Source organism: Peromyscus californicus, unplaced genomic scaffold (genome assembly GCF_007827085.1).
Source record: "Peromyscus californicus insignis strain IS unplaced genomic scaffold, ASM782708v3 Scaffold_20__1_contigs__length_68692818, whole genome shotgun sequence".
Lineage (NCBI taxonomy): Eukaryota > Metazoa > Chordata > Mammalia > Rodentia > Cricetidae > Peromyscus > Peromyscus californicus.
The window spans coordinates 63,685,057-63,703,967 of NW_026294503.1; the positions used below are offsets into that span (position 1 = coordinate 63,685,057).

Genomic DNA, 18,911 nt, shown 5'->3' on the forward strand with positions numbered 1-18,911 from the left:
TGTCACGTCAGCACTTGAGAAAGCAGAAATAGGAGAATGGATATTAGTTCAAGGCCAGATCGGTTACATAGTGAGTTTTTAGCCAGCCAGAACTGCACAGATGTGTTTGTTTGTTTGTTTGTTTTGAAACAAGGTTTCTCTCTATAGCCCTGACTGTCCTAGAACTCGCTATGTAGACCAGGCTAGCCTCAAACTCAGAGATCTACCTGCTTCAACCTCTCAATTTCTGGGATTAAAGATTAAAGGCATCTTCTCCTACACCCTAGCCTGAGATCTATGCAAAACAAAAACTGAGCAAAAAATGTTCAAAACAAACACAAACATAAATAAAGCATTGTTCAAAAAAAAATAAACTAAACTAAAAAAAGCTGGTGGCGGCATGTGCCTTTAATTGCAGCACTTGGAAGATAGAGACAGGCAGATCTCTGTGAGTTGGAGGCCAGCCTGGTCTACAGGGTGAAATCCAGGACAGCCAGGGCTACACAGAGAAACCCTGTCTTGAAAAACAAAAACAAAAAGAGAGAGATGTTCATTGTTTAAGAGGGTTTTTTTGGGGGTGGGTGGGAATGTTTGGAGACAGGGGTTCTCTGTGTAACAACCTTGGCTGTCCTGGAACTTTGTAGACTAGGCTGGCCTCAAACTCACATAGATACACCCGTCTCTGCCTCCCAAATGCTGGGATTAAAGGCATGTGTACCACCACCACCCTGCAAGAGTTGTTTTCTAAATCATTTTCATCTAAGTTAGTGAGAAATGAGAATCTATGGGACCAGTTCTCTCCACGTGAGTGTAAACCCTTTCAGCTACCTAGTCTTTATATGTAACCAATCACCTCAAAACTTACCAACTTAAAACAATTATTTAGCCGGGCGGTGGTGGCGCACGCCTTTAATCCCAGCACTCGGGAGGCAGAGCCAGGCGGATCTCTGTGAGTTCGAGGCCAGCCTGGGCTACCAAGTGAGTCCCAGGAAAGGCGCAAAGCTACAGAGAAACCCTGTCTCGAAAAACCAAAAAAAAAAAAAAAACAATTATTTATAGAAAGAACAAGTATGTGTTATTTCTCTTGGTTCCGTGTGGTGTCATCTGGCTTACTCAGCAGCTTCGTCCAACTGGGACGTCTAGAGTGGCAGATATCTTGGCCTTTTGTTTTCTGTTGGACGAGACACAGTGCTTGTCCACATGACCTTTCTTTCTCTCCACATGTTCTTTTATCCATTGTTAATCTAGCTGGGGCTTTTTTGTAGGGTGACTTGCCTTTAAAAGAATGAGAACAAAGCTACCAGGCTTCTTAAGGGCTTGACCCGGTTCTGGCACACACACTCTTCTGCCGCTAAGTCACGTGCAGCAAGCACTTCGAAGCTGCTTTTGCTAAAGAATATTGACTCAAGGATAAAGGCACAGCGACAGGTCATTGTCCTACACCTGCAGTCACCTTGGGTTCCAGGAAGAAGAAAGCAAGCCTTTGAAGACGGACCCCCTCCACCAGTCCAATGCTGCATGCTGGTGCAGAGGTCATCTGCGCATAGAAACCCAGGATTCACAGGTTAGCAACAAAAGATCAGGTTAGCAGTTTACCAACTGCCTTTCAGGACTGGAGCTGAGACAGTGATAAACAGGGCCACTCCTGAGCAGTACTCTTAATTCTGTGTATCTCTTTGTTCCTGCCCCAGATCTCTGCTTAAAGCAAAGCTTCTGTCCATACCCTGAAGATGAACTTGGAGCTATGGACTCACTCTATATGTGTTCCTTTCCCTGAGAGTGATGAAATCTCCTTCCCTGCCTTACACCATTATTTACTGCCTTAATTGTTACACTGGGATGAGTGGGCGCGCCTGACTTGTTAGAGCTGCTGGATGAGGTTTCTGCTCTAAAACTCCACTTACAACTTGGGTGAGTCACACACCTTGGGGCATCAGCCATTAGTGACAACCCTAAATGCCTGCGAAAGATGGCCCCATACAGATGTTGGGATTACTTTTATTACAGGGACTTTTTCTTCTTTTTTTTTTCCTTCAGACAGGGTCTCTCAGTGTAGCCTTAGCTTTCCTGGAACTCTCTCTGTGGACCAGGCTAGCCTCGAACTCAGAGATCCACCCACTTCTGCCTCCCAAGTGCTGGGATTAAAGGCATGTGCCACCACCACCCGGCTGAGAGTATCTTAATTTGTGGCTTTCTTGGCTGTGTTACTATAAAAATTTGATGAAAACTGTTACCGTATTAGAACGTGGTATTTGGGGTAACCTGAATCCATATTCCGGTGCAATGGTGGACCGTATTTGGCTCCAGAATAAACTCTTACTCTCTTTGAGGTGGGAGCTCTGGGTTGTTTTTGTGTTGTTTTACACTGATACAAAACTAGAATCTTATGCTCCCTGTCTAAAGCAACTAGGCTTTTTTTTCTTTCTTTCTTTTATTTTTGGTGGTCCTCAAACCCAGAGATCTGTCTGCTGCTGCCTCCCAAGTGCTGGGATTAAAGGTGAATGCCACCACGCCTGGTTGTATCTAAACTTCTAACATACAAAATTGGACAATAAAATTCTTTTGATGTTTCTACTGCCTCTAATTAGATTTTTTTTTTTATTTGCTTATGTGCTTCAGCCTCTGTGGCCTGTCCCCTTTTTGTGGACTAGTTTATCACCAGGCCAAGGAACCTAGAGAGCCAGATTAGCAGATATCCCAGTTCCCTCAAGACTGAGGACTGTTCAAACACAAGGGGAATTGTAACAGAAGCTACTTTTGTTACAAACTATTGACTCTTCACTTGGGCCACAAAGCCGATGGCACAAAGGTAAGTCCTTGTCTTAAACCTGCAGTCTCTTTGGATTCCAGAAGTAAACCATCAGCCGACCCCAGCCCCCAGCCCTTGTCCCCCAGCCCCGCCACCCTCCCCCCAACACACACAGATGAGGGCGATTACTTATAAGGGTAGGCTGCACTCTGGAGCAGAAATAATCATCTTGTGGGAAACAGGAAAACAGTGATGCAGATTAACAGTTTTATCAGCCACCCTCCTGGATTGGAGCTGAGGTGATACAGATGGGGCCACACCTTCAAGACTGCTTCCTTATCACACTTTTTGCTCATAGCCCGACAGTTCTTCCTCTGTTTGAACCTAAAGTCTGTTCCTTCTTCCCGATGCATCCCTGAAATCTCTCTTCTCTGCTTTCCCCGTTGTTCTTTGTCTCTTTGGTTGGCATGTTGGAACCACCTGGGGAGCGGAGAGTGCCGATCATAAAGGCGAGTGGATTTACTTTGATTTTGACACAGTGTCTCAATCTGTATCTCCGGCTGGCCGAGAACTTGCGATACAGATCAGGCTGGCCTCAGGTCACAGAGATTCTCCTGCCTCTGCTTTCAGAGTGCTGGGATTAAAGGTATACACCACTATGTTCCAAAGTAGTGTGGATTCAAAGAGAGCAGAATAGATTCTACCTTTCTATTTAGCTTGTTTTCTTTTTCTATTTAGTTTTATTTTTTCTAATTGATTATTATTGTGTGTGGACGTGGTGTATGTGTGTGGGCACATGTGGTCAGAGGACAACTGTATGAAGCTGCTCCTCTTCTTCCACCTTTACATGGGTTCTGAGGATTGAACTCAGGTCATCAGGCAGTGTACATGCTTGGTCCTCAAGGGGGTCAGAAGAGGGTATCAGACCCCCTAGAACAGAAGTTACAGATTGAACCATCATGTGGGTGATGAGAATCAAACCTGCTTCCTCTACAAGAGCAGCAAGTACTCTTAACCGATGAGCCATCTCTCCAGCCCTTGTTTGTTGGTTTTTGAGACCGTCTCACTATGTAAATCAACCTGTCCTTGGTTCATAGAGAGCCACCTCTGCCTCCCGAGTGCTGGCATTAAAGGCTTTTTTAAAAGTGTGTATTTTTATGACTATTATTATTAGTTTATGGTTTAGATGATCTCAGTTTTGTTGGCAACATGCATCCCAGTCAGGAGCCAGCCGAACATGTGCATGCTCTCAGGCCTGAGCAGGGTGTTGGCTCAGGCTACACGAGTGTCGTAGATTTTCTGTACAGCTCCTTTGCTCTGGTGCCTGTTGGCCGTGCATCCACAGAGAACACAAGTCTGCTGCCTTCTCTCTTCTTTATGGCTGAGTGGTCAGGGGAACTTATGATGACGTAGTGGTCAAGCTTGTCTTTCTGGGGATGCTCTTGTGAGGGCACTTGGGCTGTCTCTCAAGCCACGGAAGGTGAGCCTCCAGAAGGTAAGGATCTTTGTGACTGTGGTGCCTTTCTGCACTGTCTCTTGCTTTCACTGTCTTCATTTTGGCTTTGGCTAGGAGCAGTTGGGCAAAGTCTCCTTCTTTTAGCACCCTCTTGGTGGAAAAAAGTCTTTTGTCAGTGTTCTAGTGCTGTGAAGAGACACCATGACCACTGCAACTCTTATAAAGGAAAGCATTTCATCGGGGCTGGTTTACAGTTTCAGAGGTTCAGTTTATTATCAGCATTATGGAAAGAATGGCAGCACGCACAGAGAAGATGAGAGTTCTACATCAGACCCACAGGCAACAGGAAGAGGGAGGCACTGGGTCTGGCTTGGGCTTCTGAAACCCCAAAGCCCACCCCCAGTGACACACTTCCTCCAACTGGGCCACACCTAGTCCAACAAGGCCACACCTCCTAATCCTTCTTAAGTAGTGCCATTCCGTAATGACCAAGCATTCTCAAATATATGAGCCTACAGGGATCATTCCTATTCAAAAATCAACTTTGTTTTTTTGAGACAAGGAAAAGAAAAGAAACCAATAAAACCTCTTATTTGGGAAGAGGGAACTGGAGAGATAGCCCACTGATTAATAACTCTTGCTGTTCTTGGAGAGGACTTGTGTTTGATTCCCAGCTCCCCCAGGCAGCTCACAATCATCTGTAACTCTGGCTGCAAAGGATATGACACTATGACAACCTCTTCTGGCCTCCATGACTGCACTCATTTGCACACACACATACACACTAATGTTTTGTTCTAAAAAAAAAAACAACAGCTAGGTGGTAGTGGCAGCTAATGCCTCTAATCCCAGCACTTGGGAAGCAGAGACAGGGAGATCTCCGTGAGTTCAAGACTAGTCTGGTCTACAAAGAGAGTTCCAGGACAGCCAGGGCTACACAGAGAAACCCCATCTCAAAAAAAAAAAACCACCTCTTATTCAGTTTGACCTGTTAAGTTTGTACTGTTTCCCTGTACCATGGACTGAGGGCCCAAGACCATTTGGAGACATTCCAAATCAAAACAGCAGCATCCAAACGGAGCAGTAGTGGCGCACGTCTTTAATCCCAGCACTCAGGAGACAGAGGCAGGCGAATCTCTGAGTTCGAGGCCAGCCTGGGCTACAGAGAGAGTTCCCAGGACAGCCAGGGCTGTTACACAGGGAAACCCTGTCTCAGGAAGAAAAAAAAAAAAAAGCTACACTCTCCCCCAGCACTCCTTCACCCCTGGAACCACAGTGAGGATGTGGGAGTGGCCAGCAAGGCAAGTTGCAGACTGAAGTTTCTCACACTACGGTTGTCCCTCTCCCTTTTGTTCATTGCTCTTTAGTGTGTGTACATGTATGTGTGTTGCCTATGTGTGTGTGTGTGTGTGTGTGTGTGTAAGACAGGTCTCATGGGGCCAGAGAGAAATTACTGTTCTACAGAGGACCTGGGTTTGGTTTCCAGAACCCACACGGTGGCTCACAGCCACCTATAACTGCAGTCCTAGGGGATCTGAGCTCTGCAGGCTTCTGTATGACATCACACACACACACACACACACACACACACACACACACACACACACACACACACACACACATAAATAAAAGACAGCATCTCATCTGTAGCCCAGACTGGCCTGGAGCTCACAGCAATCCACCTGTCTCTGAGTCCAGAGTGCTGGGACTAAAGGCGTGCAACCACCATGTGTAGCACTTCTTTCTCACTGGGACCGCCAGCCTCTAAATAATGACCTGGAAACTTATTATTAATTATGGAAGCTTGGCCTTAGCCTAGACTTGTCTCAACTGACTCTTATAACTTAAATTAACCCATTTTTTTTTAAAAAGATTTATTTAGTATACAATGTTCTGCCTGCATGTATGTCTGCAGGCCAGAAGAGGGCGCCAGATCTCATTATAGATGGTTGTGAGCCACCATGTGGTTGCTGGGAATTGAACTCAGGACCTCTGGAAGAGCAGCCAGTGCTCTTAACCTCTGAGCCATCTCTCCAGCCCCAAATTAACCCATTTATATTAATCTACATTCTTTTTTTTTTTTTTTTTTTTTTTTTTGGTTTTTCGAGACAGGGTTTCTCTGTGTATCTTTGCGCCTCTCCTGGAACTCACTTGGTAGTCCAGGCTGGCCTCGAATTCACAGAGATCCGCCTGGCTCTGCCTCCCGAGTGCTGGGATTAAAGGCGTGCGCCACCACCGCCCAGCTTAATCTACATTCTAAGGTGATCAGTGCACGTGAGTCTATTTAATGGGTATTACGGATTCATTAAGATATAAGTTGAGGAAATACAGAATGGAGTAGAAGGCTGAAGTCATCCTCTGACCTGACCAGAAGTGAATCCACCTCCATGGCAGGAGTAGGGGAGAAAGGGCATGTGACCCTTCTCCTACCCTTATAATAGGTCACTTACAAAGGTAAGAAGCACTGTTTCCTTCAGGCCCTATAGCCCAAGGCCATGGGCGGAGCGAATACCACTACAATATTATGTGGTGTGGCTTTGCCTCTCCTCCATCTTGCACCTCCTGTTTCTTCTCTGGGTCTGGCTGGCGATTCCTCCTTTCTTCTTTCCAGAGTTCTCTCTCTGTCCGGAAGTCCAACCTATACCTCCTGCCTAGGTTCATCTTTTTATGACACCAATCACAGCAATATGTCTTCACACGGTGTACAAATGTCCCACAACAGCCATGGCTAGCATTTCTTACCTTCGTTTTTGAGGGTTTCTTCCAGAACCGGGAGGTCGTTGACTCAGCTGTACTGACTAGTTACCAACGAAGCCTCAGGGAGCCAATGGGATTACAGGTAGGTGCCACTATACTCAGTTTTGTTTTGTTAACATGGCTGATGAGGATCTGAATTCAAGTCCTCATATTTGCACAGCAAGTACTTTGTCCACACCCTTCAGCTCTACTTTTGACTTTCATTTATTTATTTATTGGTGTGTTGTTGTCGTTGTTTTTGGTTTTTTAAGACAGGTTTTGTTTTGTTCCCCCCCTAGCTGTTGTGGATCTCGCTCTGTAGACCAGAATTCACAAAGATCTCCATGCCTCTGCCTCCTAAGTGCTGGGATTAATGGCGTGCACCACCACCTCAAAGCCTACTTTTGACTTTTAATATCACACTGTTCCGAGTAAGTATGTACGGTAATCATATGTCTACTAAGAACTTTAGCCTACTAATTGCAGGATAATGAGGGTAAGAGGATTGCTTCAAGTTAGAGTCTAGCCTGAGCTACATAGTGAGTTCTAGATCAACCTGACCTAAGGAACGAAACTGATCTCAAAACAAATCACAGTTAAAGTTTAAAAGGGTTCAGAGAGACGGTTCAGCAGTTTAGAATTTACCGCTCTAAGAGGTGTGTGTGCCTCCCACACACGATGGCTAACAAACATCTGTAATCCCAGCCCCAGGGGATCTGATATGGTCTTCTCACCTCTCCAGGCTCCTGCATGCATGTGGCACACGAACATCCACCAGGCACGCACACACAGACAAATAAGATAAATAGTTTTTGAATGAGCTGTAATGATGACTCAGGGTTAAGAGCCCTTGTTGCTCTAACAGAGGACCTGGGTTCAGTTCCCAGTACCTACATGGTGGCTCCCAACCACCCCTAACTCCAGCTCTGGTCTCCTTGGTAGCAGGCACACACAGTTGCTTGTGTATAGGCACAGACTACCCCACTCACTTCGGCCTTACTTCTTAGACAGCATTGCTGTTTGCTTTATTTTTCAAGACAGGGTTTCTCTGTGTAGGCCAGGCTGTCCTGGAACTCACTCCGTAGACCAGGCTGGCCTTGAACTCAGAGATCTGCCTGCCTCTACCTCCTGAGTGCTGGGACTAAAGGTGTGTGCCACCACTCCAGGCTACGACATTATTTTTATTGACATATTAAACTCAAAAGTCAGTGACTATTACATGTTGATATTGTTTTGTTTTTGTTTACCACACTGGTCTTGAACTCACAGATACCCACATGCCCCTGCCTCACAAGTGCTGGGATAAAGATGTGTGTCACCATTCCCAGCTTAAACAAACAAACAAACAAACAAAACCCTTTTTGGTTGTTATTAATTAAAATTGTTCTTACCAGGCATGATGGCGCACACCTTTAATTCCAGCACTCATGAGGCAGAGGCAGGTGGATCTCTGTGAGTTGAAGACCAGTATGTCTACACAGCAAGCTCCAGGCCAGCCAGAGCTGCATAGCGGGACCCTGTCTCAAAAAAGCAACAACAACAAAGCAAAAAACAACATTAAATTTTTTAAAGCAGAACTGGAAGTTATTAAAGGGACATATTTTTATTTTTTTTTTTTTTTTTTTTTATTTTTTTTGGTTTTTCGAGACAGGGTTTCTCTGTGTAGCTTTGCGCCTTTCCTGGAACTCGCTTTGGAGACCAGGCTGGCCTCGAACTCACAGAGATCCGCCCGGCTCTGCCTCCCGAGTGCTGGGATTAAAGGCGTGCGCCACCACCGCCCGGCTAAGGGACATATTTTTAAACAGATTTCAATACAGGGTGCTCAGAGAGAGAGAGAGTAAGGCTCCCAGGAGTGTGGGGATGGGCTTCTCTGAGAAGTGTCTGAGATTTGTCCTCTGACAATGTCATACTCGTGTATAATGCAGTCTAATCACTTTAATCCTCTTCCCTCTCTACTCTCCCTCCCGCCCCTCAATCCCTTCCCGAGCTACAAATCCCTTTCCTACATTCCTTTGGCAAACCTGTTTTCATTGTACTTCATTTTTTATTTTGTTTTGTTTTGTTGACACAGGATTTCTCTACATAGTCCTGGCTGTCCTGGAATTCACTCTGTAGCTCTGGCTGGCCTCAAACTCACAGAGATCTGCCTGGCTCTGCCTCCGGAGTGCTGGGATTAAAGGCGAGCGCAACCATGTCCAGCATCACTGCACTTCATTTTAATTATTTTGTGTGCATGTATGTGGGCAGGTGTGGAGTCAGAGGACAATTTTCAGAAGTCAGTTCTTTGCTTCCACCACATGGATCTTGAGGACGACTTGATGATAAACACTTGACCTGCTAAGCCATCTCTCTGGCCCCTACATTCATGTCATCCTGTCATTTCTGTTTTATTTTATGACTCACTGAGTTTAACCAAGGCCATTTGTATAACTGTGGGTTCAGTACTAGCCTTTGGGCTGGGCATGGTGGCCCAAGCCTTTAATCCCAGTACTGGGGAGGCAGAATCAGACAGATAACTGTGAGTTCGGAGCCAGCCTGGTCTACATAGTGAGATTCAAGATAGTTAGGGCTATATAGTGAGACCCTGTCTCCAAAAACAAAAAACAAAACCCCAGCTATCTACTGGAGCTTTGTGGGCTCTTCAGTGAATACACAGCTGAGAATTTGAGTAACTACAGTACCATTTACACCCCTCTTAGTTGACAATGGGTCAGAGTAAAAGTACATTAAGAAGGCAGTTGATACAAAAAATACAATTTGTTTCCACTGAGTAGTATCTCAGAGCAGAAAGAAATGTAATAGTGTTAAGGACATAGTGCTCTTCTGCCCAGTTAGAGTGACAGGTTTCAATTTTTGGAGAAATCCTTAGTCTGAAACTGTTTCTAGGACTGTGTGATAGGATGACTCAGCAGGTGAGGATGTCTATCCAAGCCCAACAACCTGAGTCAATTTCTGAACCACACAGTGGAGGAGAACTCTGCCTTCCACATTGCTGCGACATGTGCCGCACAGCCCCATGCACACATCATAAATAAAACGTCATTTTCAGAGCCGGGCGGTGGTGGTACACACCTTCAATCCCAGCACTTGGGAGGCAGAGCCAGGCGGATCCTGTGAGTTCGAGGCCAGCCTGGTCTACAGAGCGAGATCTAGGACAGGCTCCAAAACTACAAACAGAAAACAACAACAAAAACCCCTCGTCATTTTTAAACTCAGCTGTTTGGGAGTGGTGATGCTGCTACCTGAGGTTTGCAGTACTTTTCTTCTTTGAATTTATTGGCTCATATTGCAAAAAGAATATCCTTAGAGAGTTATTCAGATTTAATTAACATTAGATTGAATAGATTCATTAGGGTTTCAACATGGCATTCAGCTAGAGATGGGTTTAGCAAAAAAGATTAAAGACCTAGGTCAAACGTAGGAGGCACTTGCTTGGAGAACAGGCGTCTTTTGGGAAATTTGGGCAGCGGGAGCATGTGGCACTAGACACGTGCTGAGGAGTCTGGGGAGCCTAGAAAAGAGAGCCTGGAAAGCAGCTTCTAAAACCCCAGGACACATTTACAAAAGTCACCATTTTATCTGTTAGCGGCATAAGGCCAGCAGTTAACCAAACACTGTGACTGTACATTAGCGACTTTCAACTCAGAAAGTTACTGCTTGGTAGTGCTTTAGGGAGCCTGAGACATCCGTACTTAGAGTTCAAGGGCAGCCTGTGCTACCTAGAATGGCCTGATAGAAAAAACAAAACAGGAGCTGGAGAGAAGGCTCAGCAGTTTAGAGCACTGGCTGCTCTTCCAAGAGGACCCGGGTTCAATTCCCAGAACCCACGTGGCAGCTTACAGCTGTCTGTACTTCTGTTCCTGGGGATCTAATGCCCTCATACAGACAGATCTTCAGACAAAACACCAATGTATACAAAATAAAATTAAATAAAAAGACAAAGCAAAGCAAACTGCCAGGTTAAGAAACTTTAGTGAAGTGAAAATGTAAATACTGAAAAGTGTTTTATTTTTTATTGTAATCTTTAATCTTTATGATGCCCTTTCTTCTTTTCTTTCTTCTTCCTCCTTTTCTTTCTTTTCTTCTCAACTCACCCCAACCCACCCCACCCCACTCCCCGCCCCCAGGCAAGGTTTCTCTGTGTAGCCCTGGCTGTCCTGAGACTTGCTTTGTAGACCAGGTTGGCCTTGAACTCCCGAGATCCGCCTGTATGATGGCATTTTCACTTTTTTTTTTTTTTTTTTTTTTTCTCGAGACAGGGTTTCTCTGTGTAGCTTTGCGCCTCTCCTGGAACTCACTTGGTAGCCCAGACTGGCCTCGAACTCACAGAGATCCGCCTGGCTCTGCCTCCCGAGTGCTGGGATTAAAGGCGTGCGCCACCACCGCCCGGCGGCATTTTCATCCTTATGTACGACTCTACTTTGTTCTCGTTCTCCTCACTGACCTGTTCCCCACTAGACATTTCCTTTGTTTTCCCTTCTAGTGGTAATCCTACATATATACTTTATGTTAAGAGAACTTATAAGCTACCAGCAACAGTTCTATTTAAATATTTAGTGGCCTGGTCTTATCTGCAGCCCTGGATGGCCTGGAACCTGCTAGGCAGCTTAAGCTGGTCTCAAACTCAGAGATCCATCAGTTTCTGCCTCCTGAGTGTTGGGATTAAAGGCGTACACCACCATATCTCACTTATTTTTAAAAGTTATCTTTATGTATTTATGCCTTTTATTTTCCAACCTTTTATTTTTAAACTCTCATGTAGCTCAAGCTGGCCTGCAGTTTGTTATACAGTAGATGACCATTTAGTCCCCCTGCCTCTGCCTCCCAAATGTTGATACTGCAGGCCTACACCACTAAATCTTTATGTTCTTCATTATTCTTTCTTGAGTCCTGGATTTTCATACCCTGTGGTGTTTATCTGTCAACTTCACACAATATGGAGTCACATGGGAAGAGAGAATGCCTCTCTCAGATGGGCTTGTTAAGCAAGTCTTCGGGGGCATCTTCTTGATTACTATGGGTGTGGCGCTGTGGGCAGTGCCAGCCCTGAGCAGGTCACATAAAAGGGCAAGCAGAACAATGGAGTGCTAGTAAGCAGCATTCCTTCACTGCCTGTGCTTCAGATTCTGCCTCAGTTTCCCCTGATGATGGACAGTAAGACACAGTAAACCCTTTTATCCCCAAGTTACTTTTGTTCAGGAGGTTTATCTCAGTAAAAGAAGGAAAACTAGGACACACCCAAATATAAACACAAGACAACTTTTAAGACAGGGAATATTTTATTTAAAACCCATCAGTGAGATGGACAGCTTGGGTCTATGACAAATCATTCACGTTTAAAGCATAAGTCAGTAACTGTATGAAAGCACACATTGCCACATACAAATTAACTGATCAGACCACAACCTTCTATGATGGAACAGAATAACTTCCCTGTAAAAGCAGCACCTTCATGACATTTAATTTAGTATTCTTCTCCTTCTTCCTCACCCTCTCCTTCAACAGAATCCACACCCACTTCCTCATAATCTTTCTCCAGGGCAGCCATGTCCTCACGGGCCTCAGAGAACTCCCCCTCCTCCATGCCCTCACCCACATACCAGTGCACAAAGGCACGCTTGGCATACATCAGATCAAACTTGTGATCTAGGCGAGCCCAGGCCTCAGCGATGGCTGTGGTGTTGCTCAGCATGCACACAGCCCTCTGGACCTTGGCCAGGTCTCCACCAGGTACCACAGTGGGAGGCTGGTAATTAATGCCAACCTTGAAGCCAGTGGGGCACCAGTCCACAAACTGGATGGTACGCTTGGTCTTGATGGTGGCAATGGCAGCATTGACATCTTTGGGAACCACATCACCACGGTACAGCAGGCAGCAAGCCATATATTTACCATGGCGAGGGTCACATTTCACCATCTGGTTGGCTGGCTCAAAGCAGGCATTGGTGATCTCTGCTACAGAAAGCTGCTCATGGTAGGCTTTCTCAGCAGAGATGACAGGGGCATAGGTGGCCAGAGGGAAGTGGATACGAGGGTAGGGCACCAGGTTGGTCTGGAATTCTGTCAGGTCAACATTCAGGGCCCCATCAAATCTGAGGGAAGCAGTGATGGAAGACACAATTTGACCTATCAACCTATTTAGGTTAGTGTAGGTTGGGCGCTCAATGTCGAGGTTTCTACGACAGATGTCATAGATGGCCTCATTGTCTACCATGAAGGCACAATCAGAGTGCTCCAGGGTGGTGTGGGTGGTGAGGATGGAATTGTAGGGCTCAACCACAGCAGTGGAAACCTGGGGGGCTGGGTAGATGGAGAACTCCAGCTTGGACTTCTTTCCGTAATCAACAGAGAGCCTCTCCATGAGCAGGGAGGTGAACCCAGAGCCAGTTCCCCCACCAAAGCTGTGGAAAACCAAGAAGCCCTGAAGACCTGTGCACTGGTCAGCCTATAAGAAGAGAAAAGAAAATGTATTGTTGAATTGGCAAGATATACCGTCAGCACTATTTGCAATTCCTTTAGATGCTGAACCATATTTACTTAAAAGAAAATAGTGAACTAGTATTTAAAATTGTCTTAGGACCTAAAGACCATGTGTACAAGTCTAATTAATTAATATAGTGAACAGACTTTATATATTTTGGCAGGTACCAACACTCCCCCACAATGCATTTTAAATGTACCCATCTATGGCATTTACCAGCTTGCGGATTCGGTCCAAGACAAGGTCAATGATCTCCTTGCCAATGGTGTAGTGGCCCCGGGCATAGTTATTGGCAGCATCTTCCTTGCCTGTGATGAGCTGCTCAGGGTGGAAGAGCTGGCGGTAGGTCCCAGTGCGAACTTCATCTGGAAAAGGAGAAGCGGTCAGCCATCCACCAACAATCCGCACATGCTCACTCACTGTTCGGTGTCTGAAGAGAGACTGAGTCTGTGACCAGGACAGGATGCCTCGGGGAAGCTCCTGGTCCACTTACCTATAACCGTGGGTTCCAGGTCTACGAACACGGCCCTGGGCACATGCTTGCCAGCGCCTGTCTCACTGAAGAAGGTGTTGAAGGAGTCATCTCCTCCCCCAATGGTCTTGTCACTTGGCATCTGGCCGTCAGGCTGGATGCCATGTTCCAGGCAGTAGAGTTCCCAGCAGGCATTGCCGATCTGGACACCAGCCTGGCCAACGTGGATGGAGATGCACTCACGCTGTGGAAAGGGGAAAAAAAAATTTATAAAATTAAGCTGTATTTCTATTTTAGATTTTAATAGATTTCTAAAGTGTTTCTAATAATACAAATACTGTTGAAATTTATTTGATCATATCCTCATACAACAGAAAGAATAAGGACCTGCTACAAATACTGCAAAGGGGTGTGGTCTGAAGAATGTCACCTTAATACATGTTTAAGACATGGTGCAAACCCATTGTTCCCACAGCCATACTTGAACAGAAGAGCTTTCATATTTGAAAAATATTCAAAGCACAGATTCTGTAAAATGAAATTAATTGTCTGTTATTACTTTAATGGCTTCTTTTCCTGGTAAGGAAAGACCAATGTTTCATCCTATAAGGATCTGGTACTTCAAGAGGGACCTCTGTACTGCGGCTGAGGCCAGGAGCCACACCCTTCTGCAGAGTATCTGCAAAATCAATCCATCAGTACTCTGAGGTTAGAGGCTTGACAAAGTGTGACTTCTGCATTGCCGCATTCGCTGTGCCTGGTGCTAGCCTGTGCCCTTTGTTACATTATTTAACAGAGAAAGCTCTATTTCCAGCAGCTGTCTATACGATCTCTTCACTGCTTTCTGTGTCCTAACCCTGCCTGGGTCATTTGCCTGAATTAATGAATTATTGAAGATATATTAGAACAAAAGACAGTTGGATACAGGCTATGATTTTTTCTTTGCAGCATTTTCATTATTTTCTGAAGGTTTTCCGGAATCTTTTCCACTGTATGGAACCGAAATACCCTTAAAGCTAAGTTAGAAACAAGCGCCAACAATAAAAACCTGAGTAAAAAGATTAACATTTAAAACTAGAAAATGGTATTTTTATTCGATGAATCTTTACATACCACATAATATATTACTATTATTTCATGCTATAGAGATATTCTTTAGGGCTACAACTTTCATTGTCTGCAGGGGGGGGGGGGTCGGGGAAGGGCGTTTCCCTGGGTTCTGACAATCAGCGTACTCGGCTGCACAAAGTGGGCTTTGTCCCTCGCCAACCATCCAGCCCCCCTCCCCCCAGCGAGATGTCCCCGTCGTTAAGTAAATCGTACCTTTTGATACTCAAGCAAACAAAACCTCTTGTAAGACTACATTTCTCCAATTTTTAAAAAATAAAAGTACAAAACCGCTCCCGAGGGAAGTTGAGAGAGGGCGAACCCCTCCCAAAGCGCCACGGAAGCAGGAGACAAACAACCCCGCCCCTGCGCCTCCCTGACACCGGCTGCCATGGATCCGACGCAAACTAGCCATTTTCCGGGAGAAGTGGGGCGGCGTTTCTGCAGTGCCGGCCCGGCCGCCGCCCTGCCTGCTCGCCCCACCGCTCGCCCTCCGGCTCCCCCCGCCGCAGCGGACCCCCGCGCCCTGCGCCCCCGCCCCGCGGCCCCAGGCCGTGCGAGCAGACGCTGGCCGGCGCCTTTGTTCTTCCCCGGGTCTGGGCGTTTCCGTATCCCGCACTGCGGCGGCCGGACTTACGGACTCGACGCAAAGCGCAACCTAACAAAGCATCGAGACCACCCTTCCCCGCAGGGATGACAAAAGGCTTAGGCTTTTCCTGGCAGATCTCGGGCGACTGGCTCCCCCACCCCGTTACCGAGGGCCAGAGGAGGCTGGCTCACCATGGTTGCTGCTTCGCGGCTGCCGGGAGGATGGCGGAGGCGAGGAGGAGGTGTTGCTTCTTACAGCGCGACTCTTAGGCGGTCGATGTAAGAGAACCTGCGGCACATGGGCGGATGCAGCTCCTTATATACAGCTCGGTCACCATGGGGATGGGCCACGGCCTTTTCCTGTTGGTCCAGACCCCTCTGTCTGCCCAGAGAAGCCGTGACAGGAGAGTGGTGATTGGTGCAAGCGACATGGTATGAGGTAATCTCTCCCCCACCCCTTCCCCCTAGCATCCGTAGACTTTGCATCCTTCAGACAAAGGCTGTGCAAAGGCGACTAGCCGAGCATCCATTATGGGGTGGGGTTGGGGAGGGGAGGGAAGAAAGAAAATTGGGGTTGGATGATTACACATGGCTTAAACCTTAAGCTATAGTTAAAATAATCTAAGGTTTTCCCCACCACTTAATCACAGAATTTACGTTGAGTTTTTTTTTAGGGAAAATTCTAGCGTTTCATTCATAGTATACTAAATTTGAATCCTTCCGTCAGGTTCCAGTATCTTTAATTGCTTTAAAAAAAAAATAGCAGAGAAGATGGGAATGATGGTCAAAATGGCTTGGGTAAATGCTGATTTTTACAATTATTGTTATTATTATTATTACTTGAACAAGATTCAGAAGCCCAGTAGAACAGGCCACGCTTGTAATCTCAGCAGCACCTGGGAGTCAGAGGCAGGAAGAGCTGCAATTCAAGGTCATCCTAACTGGCCTTAGTGGCTCATGCATGTAAATCCCAGCCTTGAAGGCTGAGGCTGGAGGATTGCAGCTAGTTTGAGGCCAGCCTGGATTCTAGCGTGAGATCATGTCTCAAAAAGCAAAAGAGAACAAAACCAAAGAGAAATAATGTACAAAACAGAATTTAGTAATTTACTAGGAAAGCTTTCTTTGCCGATAGATAGTATTCTCCATCTCCGCTCCACGCCCACTCCTCCCACCCCCCCATCCCCCACCCCCACCGCCCCGGGATATTTTATCCCTAGAAATGAGCCACCCTTTCTAATACAGGATTCAGAAACTATAAGGAGGAGAAAGAATTGAGTTTAAAAACTAGCTCTTTCTTTGTGTGGGCTTGTATTTCTGCGTTGCTCTTTTCGGAGGGAGGGGTGATACCAAGTAAAAAATAACTGAGATAGCAAATTAAAAAGGGGAGAGTTATATAATATAAAAGGAAACCATTTTGTGATGTTTTTCTCATCCCCCAGACAACTGTGCAATGTCAGTCGACTGCAGTTCATTTTCTGTAGTTCCCTGAATTCCCTAAATAGCCCCGCCTGCAGTTGGGCTTCTAACTGTGGGAACAGGGGCTCCTCACAGCACTGCTATTCAGCTAGAGACTGTGGTTGTTGCTCAATTGCCCCTTGGGACAAAAAAAAAAAAAATGCCTCGCTTTCACCCCTAGGAAATGGATTACAGTAGCATTCTTTTGCTATTTAGAAAGCCTCCATTATCAGCAAGGATGGTCTATATAGAGTGAGTCTCCGAGCTGCAGACCACTGAACATTTGCTGGATAAAATTTCAGAGGTAAAGAGATGTTGGTTGGGGCAGGGGCACCCGGGCTGCAAATGTGGATTTGGACAGATGGTTTCCCGTTTAGTTTTCTGTAGCACACACAGTCTGGTTGTCGGCTCACTATTCCAGTCTCTGTGGAGTCCATTCATCAGGCCGGGCTGGCAAGGAGCGGGTGTGGGAGGGAGGGAGGGAGGGAGGGCCTGGGGAAGAGAGCAGCTGCAGGTTGTGCGGGCCACAATGGTGGCCGAGAGTTCTTCCAGCCTGCCCTCCACAGCTCGGCTTTTCTTGTTTGAGTGTGTTGTGAAAGCCTTTTCTAGAGGAAAACAAATCAATAAAACCAACACAGAGATCATTTGTTTGCTTCTTGCATATTTCCTAGGACAAGTAATCCCCCACCCTCTCTGTCATTTTAGGAAATAAAAGTTTATTTTAGTAAAGAATCAGGAATAAAGATGACTACTTCTAATCTGTAAGTACATTTAGCAAGGATAGGAATTAAGTGATTAAGCTCTCTCTTAAAAGCCCACAGCCCTGCTTGGTCTTAGAAAGGACCACACCCACTCTCTTGGGTATTTTTCTGACGGCTTCTCTCTTAACTCTCATGCTTAAAACCTATTTTAAATCCATTAATAAACCCCAACTCTGCTTCATTTAAAAAATGGCATCGATAGGGATTGATAAATAGCTTATTGAAAATATTGTCACAATAAAAAATGATTGCATTTATTGCACATATTTGTGTGTGTGTTTGCCACAGTATGTTTAGAGGCCAGAGGACAGCTATGAGAGCAGATTCTCATGTCACCATGGGAGTCCCAGGAATAAAACTCAAATTCCCAACCTTGGTGACCATAGCATTTACCAGCTAAGTCTCCTCTCCTTCCCTGAAATTTTAATAATGAAAAAAATATCATACACTATAGGGCCATGATGAAGTGTAATACAACCCCCCCCTTTTTTTAAGTACAGTGATGCATTTCTAGTTCCTTCCAATATAAAAGGCTGAGAAACGCCTTCTTTCCCCAGTGCTCAGTTCTTTATGATTTTACAGAGGATGAAAAGAGGGTTTGTAGGATCACTCTTTGTCACTCTACCTCAGAGTCATTCGATTCCTTGTGCAAACGAGAGGCCTTGTTCTCTCCCCTTGAGCATAAATAACCATAAGATCTGGGTCAGAAACAGACTAAACACTGCCATCTTCAATATATAAGTGGCGATCAGCGTGGGTGGGTCAGTCTGCTCTTTTTGCTCCTTATGTAATAGCTTTCAAACTGTGGGATGACGTGTGTATTTGTTTACATATTGCTAGTTCTAATTTGACTGTTGATTTCTTTACGTACATCCACAAACAGGTATATAATATATTCGGTTAACAGGTTCATTCTCTACACAGAGATATTGGCATAAAAACTTTGTTTCTTACTACTTCCATGGTTTAATTATCTATTTGCATGTTCAGACCTTGCCCTTTACCAAGTCAAGCCTTGTGCATGCCGGGCAAGCGCTGAGCGCTTACCCCTGAGCTACATCTCAACCCTAGATGATGTCTCTCCTTAGCTCCAGTTGTCTTAGCTTTCTCAAGTATCTGATATTGAA

At 45.7% G+C, this 18,911-nt stretch overlaps 1 protein-coding gene and 1 long non-coding RNA gene across 2 annotated transcripts; one reads left to right on the forward strand and one right to left on the reverse strand.

Moving 5' to 3' along the window:
- Positions 1–1,068: 1,068 nt before the first annotated feature.
- On the forward strand, positions 1,069–6,215 carry LOC128116339 (uncharacterized). The gene is made up of 3 exons (XR_008220433.1): positions 1,069–1,543; positions 1,671–1,890; positions 2,599–6,215. It is a non-coding gene; the product is annotated as an uncharacterized LOC128116339 (long non-coding RNA).
- Positions 6,216–12,180: 5,965 nt separating this feature from the next.
- On the reverse strand, positions 12,181–15,879 carry Tuba1a (tubulin alpha 1a). Its single transcript, XM_052748886.1, has 4 exons — positions 15,761–15,879; positions 13,895–14,117; positions 13,618–13,766; positions 12,181–13,365 (listed from the first exon to the last, which is right to left on the reverse strand). The coding sequence occupies exons 1-4, from the start codon at positions 15,761–15,763 to the stop codon at positions 12,385–12,387; spliced, it is 1,356 nt and encodes a 451-aa protein (XP_052604846.1). The 5' UTR covers positions 15,764–15,879; the 3' UTR covers positions 12,181–12,384.
- Between the last annotated feature and the right edge of the window lie 3,032 nt (positions 15,880–18,911).